Raw genomic sequence first — 23,917 nt, 5'->3', positions numbered from 1 at the left:
CGGAGAAATTGATGAATTTTACTGGGGAAAATGGAAAAATAAGTCGTAACCTGTAAAGGAAATGTAAAATGATCTAGTAGGCGAAGTGTTTAGGCGATTTGATTGGTGGAGGTCGATGACGTAAAGAATTGTTTTGTTGTGTAGCAGATGGTTGTGTTTTATTTGATACAAAGTCATCGTTATTTTAATGATTCACTTTTGGCAATGAATATAAAATCATGAATTTATTTTGTCCTATGGAGTGGCAACGTTGCCTAAAAAAAAACACTTGTCTGGGTTGTTTAACTTTTTGGAATTTTCAATTTTATAGCCATTTGTGGTTACAGTGCCATAAAAGCAGGGTTGTAATGGAAGCTGTCAATTACATCACAACTATTACGGACTGTATTGCCCTCCAACCGCAAATGGCTATAAAACGTGAAAAAGTCAAAGAACGGTTTATTTGAGCGGTTTTTAATGAAAAAGTCATATAAAGTGACGAAATTTATGTAACACTGGCTGAAGTTCTTTAGAACTCGATTCTTCCTAAACTTAATAATAAAAAAAGCAGTTAAGAACGGTGCTTCTGTATTTGATTTTGAAGCTCTTTCACAATGACGGAAGGAAATTCCCAACATTTTAAAGAAAGTGTAAATCTTCTTTCAATAGAAAAATCCTTTGCAGATTAAACACCTGCTTTTAATGAGAGGATGACAAAAGACTCGAAACGTGGGTAAACACCTTCAGCTAAGGATTAAAATTTCACTAAATTACACCTGTTTTGGAAAAATATTCATATTTCATAAATCATAAATTACCAATTGTTTTGAGATTGAAATTTTGCTCATTGATAGAAATATCAAAAATAGATACAAACAACAAAAAATGAATTGAAATTAAACGAAAAACTAAACAGGGCGCCCAACTAATTTCAAAGGCCACTTCCACTTTGATTGGAACATGTGCCATTTTTATTTATTTGTTATTATAAAATAAGGAAGACGTAGGTAGATTATTATAATTTATCTTTTTAATTATGTTTTTTCGAGCAAAACCTAGACCCAGTTTGTTCACTATTATAAATAAACGCATTTTCGGAAAATATCATGTCTGTCAATTTTTTTTATAACGTGTCCTTGCGGCGAATGAGAATATTTTTTGCATAGCAGAGATGCGACTCACATTCCAATCCTACATCCACCCAGATATTTGAACTTGACATAAACAACTTGGCTTTTTGATATCCAACCTCCAGGATTTCAGTTTTAGTAATTCTGCAAATAGCACACCATCACAGAATTCATAAACTGCAATATAAGATAAATACACAAATAAACGTGGCAACGAACCCTGTTTCTTATATTATGCTCTTCGACAGGAATCGATCGCCTCATTTACATATAAATTAAATGTTTAATTGCATCAACTTCAATTTTTGTATATAAGCTCACCCGTACTCGAAACCAGCTTCTTTTTTTAAACCGATTAAAAGCTGTGTACTGTAAAAATAAATCACGAGGGAATGTTCTCACATTTCAAGATAATCATGATAAATGCTCGGACTGAGAGCAAATGAAATAAAGAAAAAAGTTAAAGTGCACGAAATAATTTAATCGGCTCAACGACAAAGACAAAGTTGGTAATGATAGCTTGATAATGATAACATAGCTGGCCATTAGCTACAAACGTTCATGAGGTCATCAAAAACGATGACATGGTTGGACGAATTTAGATTTTTAATGAATTAATGGATGAAGCGTTTGCACAGTTGCGAAATTTGTGCCGCTTTGTTGACGTATTTATTAAAACGAATCGATTTTTAACGCTAGTTGAATTTTACCATTTTTGTTTGAGATCGTATTCAATTTATATCGTCAACATTTTTATTGAGAATAATGTGAATCTTACCACAATGTGTACCATAATTGCGTTTATTTTAAAAGTAGGATGTAAATATGTGTGAAATTTTGTTATAAAAATAAACCTGCTTAAAAATTCGAGGAGAACTACAAAATTTAAGGTCAGTTTTCAGTAAACATTTGAAACATTTTTAACATTTGGGTCATAATTTAGAGTCATATTTGGAATCCTTGGAGTTGTGGAAAGTTAAAGCCATAAACGCACTAAAAATGTAAGCCCAGATTTATAGAAAAGTGTCATAAAAACTTTAAAGGAAGCCGCTGCAAAATAGTCATACATTTTTTCATAAACTATCATAAATTGGCGCTAATTCTTCTCCAGTAAATTAGCATTAAGACGCTGTAAACTCATTATTAATCCAAAAGCTGATATTTGAATCCTCAGGCTATACTTCTTTGGAATAATGCCCTGTGGGTGTTATGTGGGATATTTTGAATAAATATCCGCCAATTAGAACAAATCCTTTCAGCTCTCTTTTGTTATACTGCATTCGCTAAACAATTGTCCTTTTATAGTAATCTGAGGAACCGCAGTTCCAACTTTCACCACACCACAAGCTCTCACATGGTAGTACAATATGGTTTTTACCAACAATGATGATGGCCCCGTATTCCCGCGTGACTTTTCAATCCACAAATTCCTCTGAACCAATCAATGGAATTTCCATTATCATACATCTGTTTATTCGTAAAATAAACATTTCCCCCTTTAAAACGTGTTGAAATTTCGTGCAGTGTTACCTTACATGGTCGGCATTGCTGCCATATACCCATAGGATGGTAGGCGAGCGTGCGGATAGCAAGGTCGTACGGTCGCCTAGGCTATCTTGATTGACCATGACATAGCTAAATAAAAGAATACACCCTACCTCACCTGAAAGACAGGTCCCAATGACACTGATGACGTCATAACGAGAAGTTCCTTAGCTCAACGACCGGGAGTGTCGTCCATCGATAGTAAATCGACCATTGCGCTTTGTTTACAGAAATTCAAAATTAATTGAAGGAGAATGCACGTGTGCGCTATTTTCAGAGGTGCAGCAAACTTGTTCCAGACACGTTCATTCAAAGACAACAGTTTATTTATGTTGAAAGGAACATGAGACAAATCGTTAAATTAAACATATTTTTGCATATTACGTAAGCTTAGGTGTGGAAACCCCAGCCCATATGAGGTAAAATGTTTAAAAAGACAGTTGCGTAAAAGGTGTAGGTGATTTGCGGGCGGATTTCGGAAACGGAAGGCGAAAGGTTTCGGCTTGACAGAAGGAGTGTTTTCTTGGGAAATTGGTTGATGTCATTTTCTTTGTATTTATGGAAGTGCTTTTATGAGAATTGAATTGATTTTGAATCGATTCTACTTTTTTCGTGGGATGCTGCGTTGGATGTTAAGACGATTTAAAAATCATAAAACTTGGATTTTGAAGGAGAGAAGCTCTCTTTCCACATTGAATATTTTATGAGCAAGTAACAGTTGCGAGTAATAAATCTTATCCTTAGTCGTCAATGATATTTTTAATACGTTCTATTGTGGATTTGATGGGCAAAAGTTATTGCTTCCATTGCATACCTAAAGATAAAGTAAACATGAATGTAAAGTGATGTATTATCGCCTTTTAGGTATGTCAAATTTATCCGTTATTCGTTTCTAAAGTTTCTGGGACGTTATGTAAGAGTGTATTAAGATAAGCATTTTTCTGCTTCTTCATTTGAATTTTTTTTTTTAATATGAACCCATCTAGTAGTCCCCCGAATAAATATTGTATAAATATATTTTTTTTAAAAGTTCAAAACGGTTGGTAGCGTTGTCTGTCATGCCAAATGTTGTAACAGTTCAAAAATGTCAACCTAGAGCTACCAACTCACTTTAAATTTCAAAACCTCCTTTCACTCAAGCATATTTTTGGAATCGGAACCTTGTGCCCGGATAATCATTAATCATACTGATCATATTCAATCACATAAAAATGATCTCTCGTCTCATCAACAAGCAACAGTAATTAATAATAATGTGTAGTTCGATAAGTAAAATGGTCATTATAATTAATTATAGAGATAATTTGAGAACATTCGTTCATAACAATAGCAGACAATCGACAATTACAGTAAACAAACATTACATATTTTTTATATAAATTTCTTCCACATTGTTGCTTTTACAACCATTTATTGTTTTTGTGCAGCCATTGGAGAGACGTTGAGGTGATTTGAACTCTGCTTGTGGAATCTTTTCCGGAAAATCGATTCCATTTGTGAAACTTCATCTAAAAAGTTGGCGAGCAACATTCTAACGGTAAACAGAACCGTCTCTGTTCTTGCTTATTTGCATGTTGTGCAAGAATCATTGGATTATTATGTCACTCCGTTTACGGGCAATACATAGTGCTTTCTAGTCGCCTACATGAATCCGTAAATACCGCAGGATTTTGCCCCCTTACGGTTAACCAACCTCGAAAAAAATCCAATTACCAAAATACCAGTTTGCAATTTTCGACTTTCAGTAAAGCCCGCTGAACATGACTCTTCGGAAAACATAAATCAAACTGACATCGAATAAGCTTATTAAAGATAAAATCACACTTTACTTATTCATCTGTAATATAAGCTGACTTAATTGTTGTTCAGTAATTGGAAGAGGGGAGAAACCATATTCTTGAAAGCATCTCAGATCTGTATCTTTTAAATGGAAGGCGGTCAGCAATAATATACGTTTTTTATTAAAGTCGTGACATTTTAAAGGGAGACACGATAAGGCAATTGCAAAATAATTTGGCGTCTGGACGATATGGCCCGTAAATTTATGTAGCTGTTTGAAGTGGGGTTCGTCGAACTTTTCATATGAGAATGCACCATAAAGCACGTGTTGACTTGGTGTAATTGGAATAATTATATTTTCCATTTCAATAATAATAATAAATTGGTTGTGATTTGTTTATGGGGCAGGCTTCACTTTGTCCTATTGGATTTGTAGCGTATCGAATAAATTTAATCACGATAAGGTTGTTAGAGTTAATGGTGATTTATTGAAATGGAAAGCTGAGGAAGTATCTAGGGCAGAATGGTTATATTTCTGTGCTAAACGACGGGAAGTATTTATTTTTAGAAGGTAATCTTAAGTCCAAATGTAACAAAATTATGGGAGTTTCATGTTCTCGTGGATGTTTCCTTTTTTACCTTTAATTTGGCTTTGGATACATACAGGGTGATTTTGAAATGGAGGCGGAAAAAAAATCCATTACAGCTTATTGTAAATGAAGGAAGTTGACAGGTTTTGTTTTTTAAATTTCTGTCTCAGTTTTACGAAAAAAATTAAAGAAATTTATTCCAATTTTCATGCTACGCCAATGATTACTATGGTTACTATGCATAGGTAAAGTCCATTTGAATAAATTTGGCCGCTAGCTCTAACTCAGTACGCTATGGACCCAAATTGTCAGACTAACAGATTCAAGTGGCAAAAAATAGTAGTTAAACCTGGGCTGACCTGGGTGAAATGTATTCGTCAAAAATTATTATTGGTTTATTGTCTTTGCGTTAGAAATAACTATCATTTGTTAAAGTAATAAAATAAGTGATGTTACGCAGAGGAAAAGCGAATTTCTTAAAATCCAAAAATTTCCAATGCATCAAATTACTGCAGAGAACTTTTTAGAACCACTCAAATCTGTCAAAGTGACAATTTCGTTTCATACTGCGTTAGAGCTAGAGGTCAAATTTATTCAAATGGACTTTACATTATTAACGAACAAAATGCTCTGCGTTGTTGTTAAAGTAATTTTGTGCAGATCAGTGGCGCCGGATTTTGGAATTTTTATATGTAGCTTAAAATTAATAAAAATCATCGAAAACGTCTTTTACGTATTTCTGTAAAGCCGTGATTTTTTTTTCGCTACTATTTCAAAATCACCCTGTATATGTATACATATTACCTAATGAGAATAGGGCAATAATTGTCAGGAAAAGTTCCAAACAAATTTATATCAAAATTAATATTCAAATTTGACGCTCTAAGTTTCATTTTTCAGCATACATATATATACATACAGCCGCGGACACAAAATCTTAGACGTCATTTTTCTGACGTTTCAAAAATTTGAGTGTAGTCTGTGCTTTACTGTCATTGACATTACTGACGTTTCAAACATCAAAGTATTGACAAGTTGGCAATTAAGAATTATCAAGACTGAAGTATTTAAAACGAATAAAATTAGAATGTATGTTTAGTACAGAGCGGTACGAACTACAGTCAGTTCCTTGCAATATTAGAAATACCGAAAATTTTGAAATTGAAAAATTATAACTTAAAATTGACGATACAAAAAGGTAAGCTTACAAATTCTAAGTGGGGTTTTTACACCATGCAACAATTAAATGAGATTGACGTCTAAGATTTTTTGTCCGCTTTTTTTTTAAAACCTCCAACACCGCACTCTTTCACCACTTTACAACCGGCAACATCGTCGATGGTGACTTTTTGGTGATAAAATCAAATAGGTTAACTGCCTAATTGACAATTTGATTACACAAAACGATCTTTCAGGCTGTGCCGAGTCTTTTGATTATTGAATCATTTGATTTGCAATCCAACAGGCTGTAAAAGAAACGTTTTTAACGGAAACACTGCTTAATTTTCAGAAATGTCAAAAATTTGACAACTGTTTTCTCACCAAAAATCTCCCTAGGCAACGTTGCCGGTTGTAATTAATGCAGCGGAAGATTGCGGTGTTGGTGGTTTTTTGCTGTTTAGCATCTTCACGGACATTATTTTTCCATTTACTAGTTTTTGGTGCGTAAATTTAATTTGATATTATGATTAGCGTAAGACTTGTTTTTTTAAGTAAAAAATGACCGAGACAATTATTAAATTGGGAAACTAAGTGCACATATAAAAACTGTGGTTTGCCACAAGAATTTCATCCGGTCTCAATAGTAGCATGAATAAATATGTGTAACGCATGAAACATGACTTTTTAGAATTTTTCCTGCACGTTATTATCAAGGAAAATTACGAGACACGTGATTCAGAGAATTTGTATTTTTCAGTGACAGGAGTTTCATAACAGGAAGAAGACCAAGATTACTACATATTACATATTATTCATTCTGATATGAATATTTTTGTTAGTCATTTGATTAACGTTGTGGGAATTCAATGTCAAGCTTTGGAGTTTGATAGGTATTCCTGTTACTCATTTGTTTGACATTTCAGAACTGTCATCGATAATCTTTTCAACAATGATTTCTTTGTATAGTCTTAATCACGAGAGAAGGCGGCTACATCATCAAATTAAAAATTAAGTAAAGTACATATTGCTTTGATGTTGTGAATTGGAAAAAGACATTAAATAAGTGTCTAAACGTCTTGAAAAACGTCTCTCGTGATTTAGAGTTTATATCAATAAAAGATTCATCTCAGAAACCAAAAGTCAATTTAAGATGGAAAGATAGAGCATCATACTATGGTGGACACAGAATCTTGGACAGTACTTTCCTGTCATTTCAAAAAGTCTTGATGTAATCTTAGCTTTATTGTCATTATGATTGACGTTAATACAAAAGTCAAACAAATTTTGAAAACGTATTTCTGCGATATGCCACCAATAACAATTGATGTGCCGCCACAAGGAAGTCAGAATTGGTTTTGCGCTACAACACTTGGTCATGGACGAAGAGTTTAGGAGTCGTTTTATTATTGCTAAAATGTCAAAATGACAATTGAATCAAAAATTAAAAGTTTGGTTATGAACAAACGTCCTCCGTAAAGCCCGGTTTAGAAACTTTGACAATCAAATGACAATTCTGTCCAAGATTCTGTGTCCATCATCAACATCATATCAACAGATGAAATAAAAAACGGATTTTAAGCAGTGATTGAAGTTTTAAATGAATTGGAACAATTTAGACCTGTGATACAGATAACGTTTTTGCATTCTAATTAAGTTTCACCTAAACTGTCAACGAGATTCTTTGACATACAGAGGTTCAAATTCTAAAGCTCACTTCAATTTCTTTTTTTGCGACGTAATTTTTACAGGAACTCGCATTTACATTGTCTTTTCTTAATTATTTTGTGTTATAAAACACGTTTTTTTTATTGACGTAGCATTGTGATTTTTTTAACAAACAAGATAAAATATCTTAGATAAAATTGATTTATGGTTCTTATATCTTCTTCTTCGTGTCCTTAATTGATACGAACTGGAAGCTGTCTTCAGGTACTAGTCTTTATTTCAAGAAACCCACAATATATTAAAAGCAGTACATACAAGTAAATTTAGGGAATTACTAATACCGATTAAAATTGATCGAAAAACTTTGCCAACATCGTTAAAAATTGTGCATACACTTAATGCTTATCTCAACGTTTTGATATTTTTGGATGTTTATTACGTTAAAATATGTAAAAGAATTTTAATATTCATTGCAGATTAAGTAAAAATACCCAGCAGACGTCTATTAAAATAAACTAAAGTCAACATTTACGTAAACTTAGAAGTTGATTCATGTTGATATTTGCTCACCTCCCAAATAGTAAACATTAGTGTATTCACCTGGAAAAATTTAGCACAAAACGTAAATATTTTCAGCTTAATTAAAATCTCCATGTTTTGTGATAAACTATTATTATCTCCCGCAAGCAAGAGTCAAATCAATTTCGGCAATCGCAGGTAGATTAGCATATACCAGATCCGGCCATCATAATCTGGGTCAAACAAGCGCCCACATAAAACTGTGGTTTAATTGGACGACCTTTTCACGCTTCATTTTCTCCACTCATTGCAATTTCCTTTGGTTTTTCTGAAAGTCGTTATTTTCTTGGCACGAATATTGAGAAAACCTACTCACGTGCGGTTGGTCGATTTTGACACGAACTGATGTATTTTTTGTCGGTTCGGAAATAGAAATAAAACAGACCGGACACATCTGTTTTAAATAAACGTCACACCGTATACAAGTTGGTAGCTTGTAGGATATGGTAGTACATAATTTGATGTTTGATGGCGGCAAAGGGAAATGGAACAGAAGTGTGTTAGATAAACATGTACAAGGGATTTTTAATGTGCGCGACTTGGGTCGTTCCGATTTGATGCGAATCCAAATTGAGGCTGAAATTTTGCAAAATTAAATGAATCGAAGTGAAAAGCGTGTTATTAGAAGCAAGTTTAGTGGTGGAAATATACAGGGTCCCGGCAATACTTGTGTCTATCCCCAAAATCGTCTTTAATTTTAAAGATAAAATTTCGAAAATTTGCATACGCTCACAGTTGACAAAGCTCTAGAAGCTGACGCAAAAATATGTTTTTTTATCACTGATAGTTTTGGCGTCGCGACGCTTTAAAAATGTAATTTTTAGTTAATTGTGAGGGTTTGTGATATCAAGTCCTAATTTAATTTTTTTCAATATAAATGTCTTAAAAATATCTCAGTTGTCATTTTAGATTCAATGCAAATTGTCTTCAAAATATGAAGAAAAAATGCTGTTCTATCAAGTTAGTTTCTAATTTCATTACGTCAAAATTGGGAACTACGTTTACACCCATCTGTCAACATCTTGTGTCACAAATGACATCTATCCTTTGCTTCGCTTTAGATTGTAACAAAAGTCTTACGTGGTAAAATTGTCGCTTTGTCGATGTTAATTAACGACTTCTGGTGTCCATAAAGTGCAACATGCCCGTGTTAATCATAATTAACCTTTATAAGAGAGAATGAAGTGACTTGTGAAATTTTGGTGTAAACGTAGTTTGCCACTGCGCTGTCATAATTTTGAAAACTAACTTGATAAAACAGCGTTTTTTTCGCGAATTTTAAACACAATTTGCATTAGATTTAAAATAAAAACTCAGATATTTGTATGACAGTCATGTTAAAAAAAAATTGAATTCACGAATATTTCCGCAAAAACTCAAAAATCGCCAAAAATTATACTTCTTAAGCGTGGCGACGCCAACCAAACCGTGATAAAAAAACAAATTTTTGCGTCAGCTTCTAGAGCTTTGTCAACTATGAGCGTACGTAAATTTCTAGAATTTTATCTTTAAAATTAAAAACGATTTTAGAGGTGGACACAAGTGTTGGCGGACCCTGTATAGTTTTAGGTGCATAGTCGAGACAGTAATATGTCATTCTACGCCACATCGCAGTCTCTAGTGTTGAATCATTATTTATGTTTACTACGTTATCATTAAATAGTGTCACACATGCTAATGTACCTACTGGTATTTAACTAGGTGACAGAATGAATAACAACTTCTACATTAGTGTCTTGTTATTTTTAAAATTCCACAAGAAAAACTAGACTGCATCTACATTGTTGACTGTACATTTATAAAATGAAAATACGCTTATAGGATTGTTAAAATGTCTTTGGCATCATGACTGTAAACGTCAAATTAACATTCAAATGACATCTTCGGAAACTTTATATTTACAAGCGCCCTGGTTGTTTACACCCGCCGTGCGGTAAAAATTGCCCAAATCGTCTGCTCTTCAGATGCGTTTATAAATTAAAATCACTTTACCATAATGCAGATTGATCACCAAAGTAATATCTACCTAAATTATTGTCTCAATTAAGACAATATTTCTATTTTTAAAGTCATATTAAAACATTTATTATACAGCGCCATCTTGTGTACTTTTTTTGCACCAACTACAGAATTGACAGAATTGACAGATGACGAAATTTAAAAATGTCAGATGTGACAGTTCTCATAAATTTTGAAAAATCCAATTATTTAAATTGAAAGTTTTTCGGCCAAAAAGTTTAATACAACTCTTGTGCGTTATAGATATTTACATAACAAGTAGGGAAAGTGACTAATTTCGCACGAGTGTAAAAGTAGATGCACGAGGCGCCAGCCGAGTGCAGATTTTACACGAGTGCAAGAAAGACACTTTCCGACGAGTTATGAACACTATTTTTCCTACGACCTTTCATCATCACTAAGAAACCATAAGTTTCGACAATAGTTCATTTCTTATCTATTCTAAATGCCATTTTTCTACAACCTCATAAAAAAGTGACGTATTCCACATATTTAGATGGTTCATGTTTTTGTACATCCATTTCCGAAAGTAAAAGTCACTAGTGTGATATGAATAATATATCCGAACAGACCTGTCAAAACTGGTTTGTCAAAAAGGACCTAACCAATTCATTTTTACCATTATGCATGTTGTTTTACAGTGAATCGTCTAGATATTTGAGAGAAAAATTCAGGAGTTACATTTGTATTTGAAAATAACTGTCAATTTTGACAGGTCTGTGCGGATATATTCATATCACACTAGTGACTTTTACTTTCGGAAATGGATGTACGAAAACATCAACTTTCCGAGTCATTTAACCGTGTGGAAAATGTCACTTTCATATGGGGTCGTAGGAAAACTAATTTACGCTACACCGGGGTGCTTCAAACTATGGTTAAAATAAAAAAACCTCCAATTTTTATTGGCTACATTGTCCCATTATCAAAGCTCATGGTTGTGCATAGATATAAATTCGATAATTATATGTATGTCTTTACAATAAAATATGCAGACTTTGGCTAAAAAATTTTATCGCCGACCGTCTCGAAAGCGATGTATTACCATTGTGATTTGCGGAAGTAAACATTCACTTTATTTTGTACTTGTTCATCTGTCGCAAATCCTAATTCAACAAGAAAAAGCATGTTTTATGTTTTGAAAAACAAAACGAGGTGTGTATTTAACATCTTAAATAAAAGTAAGTGCATTCGGTGCATAATTAATTAATAATGAAGGTATTATAAAAAAATCACGGCTTTACGGAAATATGTAGAAGACGTTGTCGGTGATTTTTATTAATTTTAAGGTAAAGGTAAAAATTCCAAAATCCTGACCCTACTCGGCGCCACTGATAGGCACAAAATAACCTTAACAACAACGCAGAGCATTTTGAATATCTCTGCGGATTTCTATGTTTTCAAGACCATAGTTCTCGAATGTATTCTTAAAAGTACTGAATTGGCTCTGGTTTTTATGATTTTGGCGTATTTTATATTTTTAATAATTTAGATTTTGAGTCGGCTCTTCAGAACACGAATTATAATAAAGAGTTTATCAAGTTAAAATTCGCTTTTGTGACCAACACGTGCCCAACAAAAGTTGGAATGCTTCAAGATTTTCAGTAAATAAGGGCATAAAAAATATAAAAAGCGCGCTTATAAAATGCGTTTTATTAAAGTTTAACATAAGTTTTATATTTTTTTTTTTCAATTTCTATGTACATTAATTAACCATTCAAACGAAACAATTTGTAATAATTTCCAAAAAAAAAAGATATTTGAGAATATACTTGCTATTTCTTTTTCAATTTTACAGATTTTTAGTACAATATAAAAATCAAGATTGAAAAAAAAATCAGAGCCAATTTTCCAAAACCATTCATAGTTTCGTGAATTGTCGGCATAGAAGTATTCGAAACCACTCTTACATCAAGGGCAACAAAATTACTGTTGACCAGTGTAATGTACCTACGCATAGTAACCTTAGTAATCATTGGCGTAGCATGAAAATTGGAATCAATTCTTTTATTTTTTTGCTTAAAAATGAGACAGTAATTTAAAAAACGAAACCTGCCAACTTCATTTAGAATAAGCTACAATGGATTTTTTCCCGCCTCTATTTCGAAATCACCCTGTATAATTTTCCGCTCTGCAAAAATAACAGATGTCTTAATTTCATTGTACCTGTCATATTTTACAGCAGCTTAAAATTCCATTACAAAATAAGCACATTAACTTTTATTTATTTACACTAATCAAAAATGAACATGAACTATTTTTAACAAATGTAAACATGATGGAGTCCGGCAGCACAGGAAGATTAAATAACAAAAAGCACTAGTCCGTAAATACACACCTTGCTCGATATCAAACAAACCTATGCATTGTTAAACCCATAGACAGAATAGATATATCCTGCTTGTTACATAACAGTGTCAAGATGATATCTTCTTCTATATTAGGTCAGTGTTATGTACAATTTTAAAGTTCAAATCGACTGCGTTTCATTCCCTAAATAAGGTGTACCCTGTGGCTAAACTCTCATGCTGATTAATATTATACTTTTATCATATAATTTTGGCACAGTGACATAACTAGAGAAACTTTTTTACAAATGATTCACGTATTCTCTCGACGTTGTAGTCTGACGCCTTCTGGCGTCACTGGATGAATCAGATAATAAATGTATTGTGTACCTTACTTCCACGGATATCCGGCGATATCCACTAAGATTATTTAACCATATACGCAACCTCAACTTCCTTCATGACATTCAAAAAACGGAAATTTATGTTGATTTGTCAAAAACAATTTTAACGTTATTTTTAAGTCTATATTTCTGTATTATTTGACGGAAGTTACCTTTACCTGTTTATTTTTACGGCAGCTAATTAAAAGTAGTAACCGAAAATAAACCAGCCGAGGTCCAGTCACCGGCTTTTATTATCCTTATCCTCTTTTTGCATACTTATCATCAACTATAAGTATTAATAGAACGGATGCTGCAATTTATGCATTGTTATCATTGCGTTTGTTAAAAATCGACTACGTGACAATGTAATAATCAGCTAAAGAGATAAACATAACCAGCGGAAATTTACATAAAATGCGACGTACATTGTGATTTACTAGAAAAAGTTGTAAGTACGTTTGTGAAATTGTCAATAGGAACATGGGCGGTTATTGTGGCATTATATGCAGATGTTTTGTGGGTTGCTAATGTGCGGGTGATGGGGGCATGGGGGAGTCTATAGCGGCCCCGGAATCACAGTGGTTTTCATCCATAATCACCTTTGACGTTAACGTGGTTCATGAGTTATTTAATTTACAACACCAATCAAAGCCATTTATGTAAATCCGAGCAAAGACTGAATATTTTCTTCTGTTATTTCGTACCGAGGCAATTCACTTTTGATGAATCTTCATAAGCAATTATTGATTACATGCATAAAATTGGTAGAGAAATGTTAATAACTTTTTCGGGTGCTTTCTATATATAAATCTTAATGATAATAACGTGTGATCCACAAAATTTTTATTTAGAGTAGGCTTTGACAAAATTTACGTAAGTCGAGAAAAAATTTGACAGTAGTTTGACATTTGATTTAATTTCAATTAGTTTTCAATACATTTTTGATTCTGGAGAGACAAACGATACATTTTCTCTTATTTGCACCTCGTTATGTTACATATTTTTATCAAAAAATTGAGGTTATATCAAAAACAAAATTTCACTCCGACATGACTTCTATGTTTGTCTCTCTTTCATGGCCTACCCTAAACAAAAATTTTGTGGCTCACATGATATATGGATTTCCGTATGCAATCTGTTCTATTCTTTGTTGTGTAACAACAATAGGATGTACGTCGTTTCAAAAATTAACTTTCCTGTTTGTTATATAACTGGTAAACATCGTTTTGCGCATAATATTCTTAATTTTCACATGTTTAACAGCCTTGACTAACATTTATGGACCTACATCTCCATAATATTTATCAATACATTTTTACAATTCCAATTGTCGCTCTTTTTCTAATCCACTTGCCACATCACTTCTTATAAACGATCGCATTAAATGTGGAACATGACACTGTCATAAACGAAATGAATTGATCGTTCAGTTATTTGCGCCCGACTTTTATTTAATTGACCTATAAAAGACCCCACAACAGACGCTCGCTTTTTCTTGATATAGGTCGAAGCAGTAAAAGCGTTTTCCGGCAATTTGTAATGGCTGACATATTGAATATTTCTGCAAGAAAATGGGGACAGGCCATCTTCAAACGGTAGCCTAACAAGCCGCCGTGAATCGTGTGGCGACATGACGATATTTACATTAACGCAACTGTAAAAATAATTTTAACTTTTGTTTGAAGTAGCTACCTGGTGTTGTTTACCTCGAGAGCTAAAATTACGAGTTACGTTTGATTGCCAAGATTTTTACTATAAGCGGGCCAGCAATAAAAGACAGAATGGTCACGTAAAGGTGCTTGGAATAAATATTTTGTAAACGCAACTATTATTATTAAGTAAATCTGGGAACATCGAGTAAAAAAAACGATATTGAACTCAATTTCAACAAGAGCACAATTACATCGATCTCCAATACAAAAAACTTAATATAGCTTAGTTTATTGTGAAAAACAAAAATTAATAAAATTCCTAATAAAGCAACAAAATAATATAAAAAATATAAAAAATAATATAAAAAAATAACAAATTCGAGAAGGGATATCGCACATTTGACTGCAGCGCCGCCTACCGCCAAGTGATTGCAAATATTGAAGTAAAACAAAGCGTTTCCCGCGTTGTCGCGTTACTTTCGGGGCCTAAAATTAGTAAAATTGCATTGTCCTGCAGAATTTTTGTTGTACACTGTGCATCAAAAATTTCACATTATTCGTGGAGTATTTTAAATGGAAGATCTCTCCTGTAAACGTTGTTGGTGTTACTTAAGTAGACATGAAACTTGAAAATAGGCTTATTTTTTGCTTTGATTTGTGATTACACTAGTTAATTGGAGAAGTGGGAAGTCATTTTCAACGTAATAGTATATTATGAAACGCGTTTCATAATGAACATTTTGCCGCACGCACGTTTTTAGGACACGACGAGCACAGCGAGGAGTGTCATAAAGTAGTAAGTGCGGCAAAATGCAGTATGAACAAGTATCATACGCTATTTTTTCTATTTCGCCTAATTTTAAACGATAAAACTTGATTTTGAAATCTAGGGAATTTTAGGGTAGTTGGCATTTGCAAAATGTTCGGGAAAAAAAATCGAAGTAGCCAAATCCAATTTCAGTCAGTTTGACAGGTGTGACGTTTTGAGGTTACCGGAGCGCAAGGGAGCCAAGAGAGCGAAGATGTTGATCATGATCATGATGGTTCTCTTGCATCCAAAGAGTTTTTCTCCGATGAATTATTAAAGCCAAGTACAACAAGAAATAATGATGTATTGATCGATTTATCATGGTTTATCAAAACCAAAATCTAAATTGTCAACGTTGACAGCAGGTTGACGGTTTGTCTGCTGCAAACCTAAGAAAAATATATGTTCCTGGAAATATTGGCACGGGATTGGTTCATTACCGAAATACGCTTAAACGCGTATCGAAATATCTTCATTATGAACGCGAAATAGAAAAAATTGTCTTTTAATTTTGAATCTGAAGTCTGTTTTGATCCATCAGGCCTGGACTTTGAGATATTATTAAAAAAATATTTTTTTAGGTTATTTAACACTGGGGTCAGTAATTTCAAAGATATTAAAAAGCTAAAGTCATTTCTGAAATCCAAAAATGTTACTTTTAAAAGAATTCCAGTCAGCGACACTATTGGTGGTTTTGTTTTGGGTACAAAACTAAATCTTTTATCGGTTTTCTGGTTTGTATGACATTTTCTATCTTTTTTTACAGCCGTAGCAAATAGATTTCTAAACCACAATAATATAACTATTATGTTATTTAAAATTTACTGGAATTGTAAATAATTTGCTTTTGGAACGATTTGAGTCTCATATTTGGTAATGAAACTAGCAAATTTATGACGCGCGTTTACTTATTAAAGTTAAGTATTTGCTCGCTTTTACTCCTCATGGAAGCAAGCGAGTATCGGTTAAGTATTGTTCGATGTACCGGATGAAAAATATACACAAGAAATGTGCCTTTTCATATTCAAAACAGAATAATATGCATTATTGCAATGGTAATTAATGAAATATTTACCTACTAATAAAAATGCCAGAGCCGCCGCTTGAGGGCGCTGATGCAAGTTTTATGCGATACGCCTATAAGAATAAACAAAATTCTAAAATTATACGTTGACAACCAACCAAACGAAATATCACCAAAAACAAAGTTGTAAAATAAAATACATACATTGAAACCGCAATCATCGATTTTTAATGATACATCGAAAATAAAATATATGTATTAAAAATCGATGTAAAAGTCCCAGATTTATTATAAAGGCGTGTTATGAATTAATTTATCACTTATCAGTTTGATTATACACATACGCGTAAAATCGAACGTAAACAATATGAAGGAAATGTATACGCATACGCTTAGGCGTAAAATGAACTTGATTATGCTCAATTATGGCAACATAAGCCTCAATTAGCTCGGCTGTCTGCGCAAAAACATCGCTGTTTTATCACTGCATTGGCATAATTACTGATTTTTCATGGTCACTTCTAATGGTCGATTTTTTCCAGAAATATCAATGGACTGGTCGGACCATGCCCTGTGGTGGCCCAGCAAAAACATTTGGTTGACAAGGACACGATCTACACTGGACCAATGTGGTGTTCAAGCCGACGCATTATTACACTTCACCCCAATGCACAAAAACTTGCGGGTACAATTACCCGATTTACGTTATTTGGACATGAAAGTGGATTTTTCGGTTAAAACGTTTTCCGCGGTTATCCACTTGTGTAAAGACCTTGGTATCAGGCACCCGGAAGAGCTATCATTGTGCAAACCTCTCGAACCTTATCATTTAAAACAGAATTACAATTCCATGCCAAAGAAAAAAGTTGAAAATGGAAATGCAAGAAATGGACATCATGTGCCGCCAGATACCAACACTTTTATTGCCAACAGTAGTCCTGATGGTAGTACTGGAAGTCTGGACAAAAGTGGGTTCATGTGCGCACCAGTTACACCTTCGAAACCGCCACCATCTTCAACGCCAGTGAGCAGTCCGGTGGGAAATGTAAGTATCTTAACTGCTTGAGCACTTGAGTAAACAGTGCAGATTTTAGCTCATTAAGAATGTTTACTGAGGGCACTCGAGATGCCATTCTGCAAGAGCGAATTCGAACACAGCTAACATCTGCATTGCATAATTGCCTCGCCGTTTTAAAAACCGTTGGTTTACTATATTCAAGTCTCATGTGTTCATATTGAAATGGTAATCATTTGTTTCACCGCTAAAAAAATGACACAGTAGTCAGAATTTCCGTATTCTACAGGGTGTCTCAAAACAGGCGTGCCAAAGTGTCGGTACGTTGTCAATTAAGGTCCCAGCAGCTCGAGAAAAATATTTCAAAAAAATTATTCTCATATTTAGAGTTTTCTAGGAGTAAATTTGGCAACATGATACATAAGAATATTGTATCCATAGAAATTAGAAGGAACAATGAAGGAGCAAAATTCGACATTTAAAAAGTCAAAAGCCAAATTTTGAAGCATTTCAAAATGAATTTATAGTATTAGACATCTAGGCCAGTCAACAAGAACATCGGGTATACGTGAAAAATAAACAAAATTCCAAAAATTTTGAAATTTTCGTCAAATGTGTATTAAGTAAGAAGAATGATAAATTTCAATTTGCAGCATCGTAGGAGGTCCGGAAGTTACTTAAAAAAATTGAAACGCGTTATTTTCTTTAACTATGTGAACAAAATTACAAAAGTCTTGCAAACTTAATACAATGAAAAACAGTATTGTTTGTATCTTGTATTAAATTTGCAGCTATTTTTGACATCCGGAACTTGATGATTTAGTAAAAATTAATGTTTCTATTAATAACTCAGAGAAAAAAATTGCAAAAGTTTTGCAAATTTGTTAAATTGTGCTTAAAGTGGCTTTGGATATTGACGTAAATTTGCAGCATTGCAGAATGTACGGAACATATTGCAATTCTATTTGACAATTCGATATTAACAATTTTCGATCGAAATAGCCGAACAAAATTCCAAAAGTTTTGCTAACAAGTTGCAAATGAGGAGAATTCAATTACAAACACATTCTTAAATTTGCAGCTTCCTATGAGCTCCGGAACATTGTTATATCACAATAAACATTAAATTTTTGACGAATTTAAAAGCGATGTCGCTCGTTACGAGAGTGCAACAAGGAAAACTATATTTTGTCTACTAAGCTAAACTTGGAAAACAAGAATGATTCGGATAAAATGCTCCACTGCTAAAACACTTTTTTTGTGCTCTCACATTACCTTATGGAAATTAAGAGTGTTTGAGTTTGCTGTTTAGGCGATGTTTTTCTTTGTAGAATTTGGAAAGGATTATTTAATAGTTTCTTAAATTTGTTAAAATACAGTAATATTATTATAGAGCAGAAAAAACAAATTTTAATTTTTTTTATTCTGAAAGCTCTGTGATAATATAATGTACGTTAACTTTTTTGTTTTATTCTTAAATTTACCAAATTAAAAAAATTGAGATAGTAGTGAAAAATTCCTTTAATATCACATTAAACAACATAACTAGAAAGAAGAAGAAGAAATTAACAATAAATTCTAAACTCAACTCAGGCAAACGTACATTAAAATAGAACAAAGGAATAAACATTCTCAGATGTTTTTTTGTTTGTGTAAATTTTGCGACATGTTTGATGACCACGTAATGTCTTTAATACGGATGCCTTTCCGTCTTTTCTTAATTCACTACACTCTACCAAGGACCTTAAACCTTTTTGTTTTACGTAATCATATTGATAATTTAAAGTTTTTCCGCACACAAAACAGTTAATTTCCCAGTCACTCATGATGAGTTTCAAGTAATTAATGAGATTATCGGTTTCTGAGACCCTACAATTGATGACTTTCGCGTTTTTTCTCTTTATCAATTGTTAAAAAGTAAAGCGAGAGCAAAAAAACTGGTTTGTAAGCATTTTATCTGAACGATTGGTTGTTATCAAACTTTAGCTTATTCAGAAATACAAAAGAAAAAAACCACCCATTATTGGGCGAAAGAAACGAAAAATTGAAATAGGTAATTTATGTTATTGAGGTGAGTAAATATGTATTGTTGTTTTTATGGCACTCTCGTAACGAGCGACATCGCTTTTAAATTCGTCAAAAATTTAATGTTTATTGTGATATAACAATGTTCCGGAGCTCATAGGAAGCTGCAAATTTAAGAATGTGTTTGAATTGAATTCTCGTCATTTGCAACTTGTTAGCAAAACTTTTGGAATTTTGTTCGGCTATTTCGATCGAAAATTGTTAATATCGAATTGTCAAATAGAATTGCAATATGTTCCGTACATTCTGCAATGCTGCAAATTTACGTCAATATCCAAAGCCACTTTAAGCACAATTTAACAAATTTGCAAAACTTTTGCAATTTTTTTCTCTGAGTTATTAATAGAAACATTAATTTTTACTAAATCATCAAGTTCCGGATGTCAAAAATAGCTGCAAATTTAATACAAGATACAAACAATACTGTTTTTCATTGTATTAAGTTTGCAAGACTTTTGTAATTGTGTTCGCATAGTTATAGAAAATAACGCGTTTCAATTTTTTTAAGTAACTTCCGGACCTCCTACGATGCTCCAAATTGAGATTTATCATTCTTCTTACTTAATACACATTTGACGAAAATTTCACAACTTTTGGAATTATTTCGATTTCATTGTCTTTGTTGACTGGACTAATCGATTTGGGAGAAAATCATGATAGTGGGAGACCAAGAACCACAAGAACCCCTCAACTTGAAGAAGTTGTTCTTGATCAGGTTAAAGAATTTTCAAATAAAAGCATTCGCCAAATTGCTCGAGAACTAGAAGTCAATTCTAGCTTAGCAGGAGGTTCGAGAAATTGCACCCTTATACACGAGTTCAAGCTCTGGAACCTGACGATTATAGTCGAAGGTTGAATTCTTGCAACTGGGTAATGGATCAGCAGAATCAAAATCCTGAATATAGACCCGTATTCATAGTCAGTTCTCAAGTCATTGCTTGAGTCGAAGTTATTGAATAAATCTGTCTTATTCGAAGTACTGTTCCATAGTTGCAATATAAGTATGACTTGATTAAGAAATGCTTGTTTCTTATTTCTTGTTTGAAATAAGTTTTTCTTGAATAAGTCGCGACATAAGAAGACGTTTTGTATATTGACGTGAAATAATTTGGTTTATAAAATTTTACCGGAGAATTGTGCAGTGATTCCTGAAGGGAAATCGCCTTGTCATATTGAAATCTAAGCCTATTTTGCGTTGTCCTTTCAGAAATTCGAGTATAGGCTCTCCGTTAATATTCACTTTCTTCAGTTTTACCCAAAAAAAGAAATGCCATTTTACAAAATTTTAGGAGTAGTTGATAAACTTATCCCTGAACCAGAGAACTTGAAAATGTAATCATTATGATACTTGCAAAAAACTTATCAATGCATTTTGTAAAACGCTGTTTTTTGGGATCTCTAAAGCTAATAAAATGGTAAATAATAATTATACAATGTATAACATACAATATAATCTTCTGACTACTTTGGTATACATTTTTGCCTGCAATAATTACAGTCGACTGTCGATAATTCGAATTACTGAGTAGTTTGATTTAGCAAGTTTTGTTTTTTTTTTTAAATCATTTTTCTACAAAATTTTGGTCGAATAAGAAAAATAAAATTTAAATATAAACATATAACAATAATTAAAATGTTTTGCTGAATAATCATGACAAAAAACAACAAGAATTTTTTTAAACCTTTTGGAAAAATTCGAATTATAAAGAAAGAAGTAAAGTATCTGTTCGAATTATCAATTAATTCTTCTCGTTTCCAAAAAAAATTGTTTTATCGAGTAATAAATTCACATGATTTGTTCGAATTATAGAAGGGGCCAAGCGTTTATTTCGAATAATCGGAAAATCGAATTATCGAGAGTGGATGGTACTATAGCATCAACATGCTCTACAATACGAAATCTAAAATGTTAAGGACTGATACATGTTTGAGTTTTTAATTTTCATAATTTTATAAGACATTATAACCAAAAGAATTACTTGTATTTTAATGTAGCCGTTGTAAATTTACAAAAAATTTAATATAATACAACTTGCGACAATGTGCACGATTCAACATAACTATAAATACAATCGACTGAAAAGTTTTAAGTTAATTGATTTCGAAGAACAATAGACCAAAAATTAAAAGGAAAAGAATTTTTTTAATATTTTTCTGGTATTCAGAGTTGTCTGCATGATCAGATGGTACACTGTTGATGTGCCATTTTTGATACATTCTGTTTTTACAAAAAGAATAAGAAATTTTTAAGTCCACCTATGGGACTTATTTGTAAAATAAGTTAAAAACAAATGCTCAAGTTGTGACTATGAAACCGTATGTGCTTGGAAACTTATTCATTTAACTTAAGACACGACTATGAAACATAATAAGTTTCTCTCCAAATAAGATTTACTTCATTAAGTTTTTTCAAATATGAACTACTTGTTTGGCGATTATGAATCAATAACGTCGTGTTGATCAAGCAATTGCTTAAGCAACGACTATGAATTCGGGCCTTAGTGTACGTAATCTGTTATGGACTGATGAAGCAACATTTACGCGAGGAGTTTTCAATTATCATAATCATCATTACTGGTCCATTGAAAACCCTCATGTGTTTAGACCAAGTAAACACCAGCAGAAGTTTTCAGTTAATATGTGAGCCGGAATTTTAGGAAACCGCTTGGTCGGTCCTTTCATTCTTCCAAATCGACTAAATCATCAAATTTTTTTAGAATTCCTAAATAACAATCTCCAACTTTTTTTCGATGATTTACCTCTAGATATTTTGCGCCAAATGTGGTTCCAATTGGACGGTGCACCAACTCACCATGCTGGTTCAGTGCGTGAATGACTAAATACAATTTTTTTTCAAAAATGGATCGGCCGAACTGGTCCTGTTTGGATTGGCCGGCGCGATCGCCGGATCTCAATCCATTGGATTTTTTCTTTTGGGGACATGCGAAATAAATGGTTTATGCCACTGTGCCAGAAAGCAGAGAAGAACTCTTGGAAAGAATCACAATGGCTGCTGATGCAGTAACGCCCGAGATGTTAGAAGATGTTCAGTTAAATAAAATTAGAAGGGTGAATAGGTGTCTTCAAGCCAATGGTCGGAACTTTGAACATTTGCTTTATTTAAACCTTCTAAAATTAAATGTTCTTTTTAATGCATTTTTACATAATAAATCTCAAAAGAAACTATTTTTAAAATGGTAGAGGTAATTCTCAAAGACTAACAACAAGTATTTCTTGTTTTATTACGCTTTGTTTCGAAAGCTTAACAATTTTCAGCAATGAAAACTTTTATTATCAATGTAAAACAAGAAATACATTCACTGACGAACAAACAATGCACAGTAATACTGAGTGGAGTGATATAATAATAATGCCAAAGAAGATGAATAAATAAATATTGAAATTTTACTAGAAATGCTGGAAAACACCAAAGATTCCGATCCACGATGAAATAGTTTCATGAGAGCAAAATGTCCGTAAAATGTTCATATAGATGCCATTTCACTATGAACTCAGGATTGCCACCACTCAGAACAAAACTAGATTTTAAAGGGCTACATAAGACCAGTCAGGGCTTCATGTTATCGCATTTACCTCTGCCAAATTCAGACACAAATCGCTCATGCCAAAGCACTTTCCTTTTCGATTTTAGAACAGCAAATACCTCAAATTTTAGAGAAGGAAAACATTGACAGCTCTTTTTGACATACACAACATTGACTTCCACTAACAATGAAAATTTTGATTGTTATGGTTATGACGTGGGGTGGAAAAGCAATGTTGTCAAATGATTTTTCAGGTGAAATCGACACGTAAATCTTCTGAAAATACAAGAAACAATGTAATAAATTACGCTCAAAAGCATCTTATATCAGTCAAAGGTGTTAACAGAACCCAATGCAGGAGCTCTAATACTTATAATGATTTCAAACATAAAAATAAAAGTGTTCAAATGTGTCTCTTTGGAACCCTGTATCTTAAAAACTACAACAGATAGAATTTTTTAACACTTTTCTCGGGTTTTTAGAACCTTCGCCACCAACGTGATAATAATTTGGCACGCCTGTTTTGGGACACCTGTATAATGAGCGACCGACTAGTAACTTCTGAAGAATATTTGTATAGAGAATTCTATGTCTTCATCAACATAAATATCCTAGAAGCAACACAATTTCACTCTTATTATCACTTCTTTTTTTAACATGTAGCTTT

At 32.9% G+C, this 23,917-nt stretch overlaps 1 protein-coding gene across 1 annotated transcript in view; it reads left to right on the top strand.

The window, feature by feature from the left end:
* Positions 1 to 23,917, top strand: part of Fit1 (Fermitin 1) — a 30,425-nt gene that overhangs the window by 433 nt on the left and 6,075 nt on the right. Inside the window, exon 2 of the mRNA XM_088049976.1 lies at positions 17,148 to 17,650. Within this exon, the coding sequence (XP_087906102.1) occupies positions 17,148 to 17,650 (503 nt within the window). The remainder of the gene's footprint in view (positions 1 to 17,147; positions 17,651 to 23,917) is intronic.

The sequence above is a fragment of the Gnatocerus cornutus genome, chromosome 1 (genome assembly GCF_029298725.1).
Source record: "Gnatocerus cornutus isolate USDA-ARS CGAHR chromosome 1, icGnaCorn1.1, whole genome shotgun sequence".
NCBI lineage: Eukaryota > Metazoa > Arthropoda > Insecta > Coleoptera > Tenebrionidae > Gnatocerus > Gnatocerus cornutus.
This window is presented reverse-complemented; position numbering and strand designations above follow the sequence as displayed.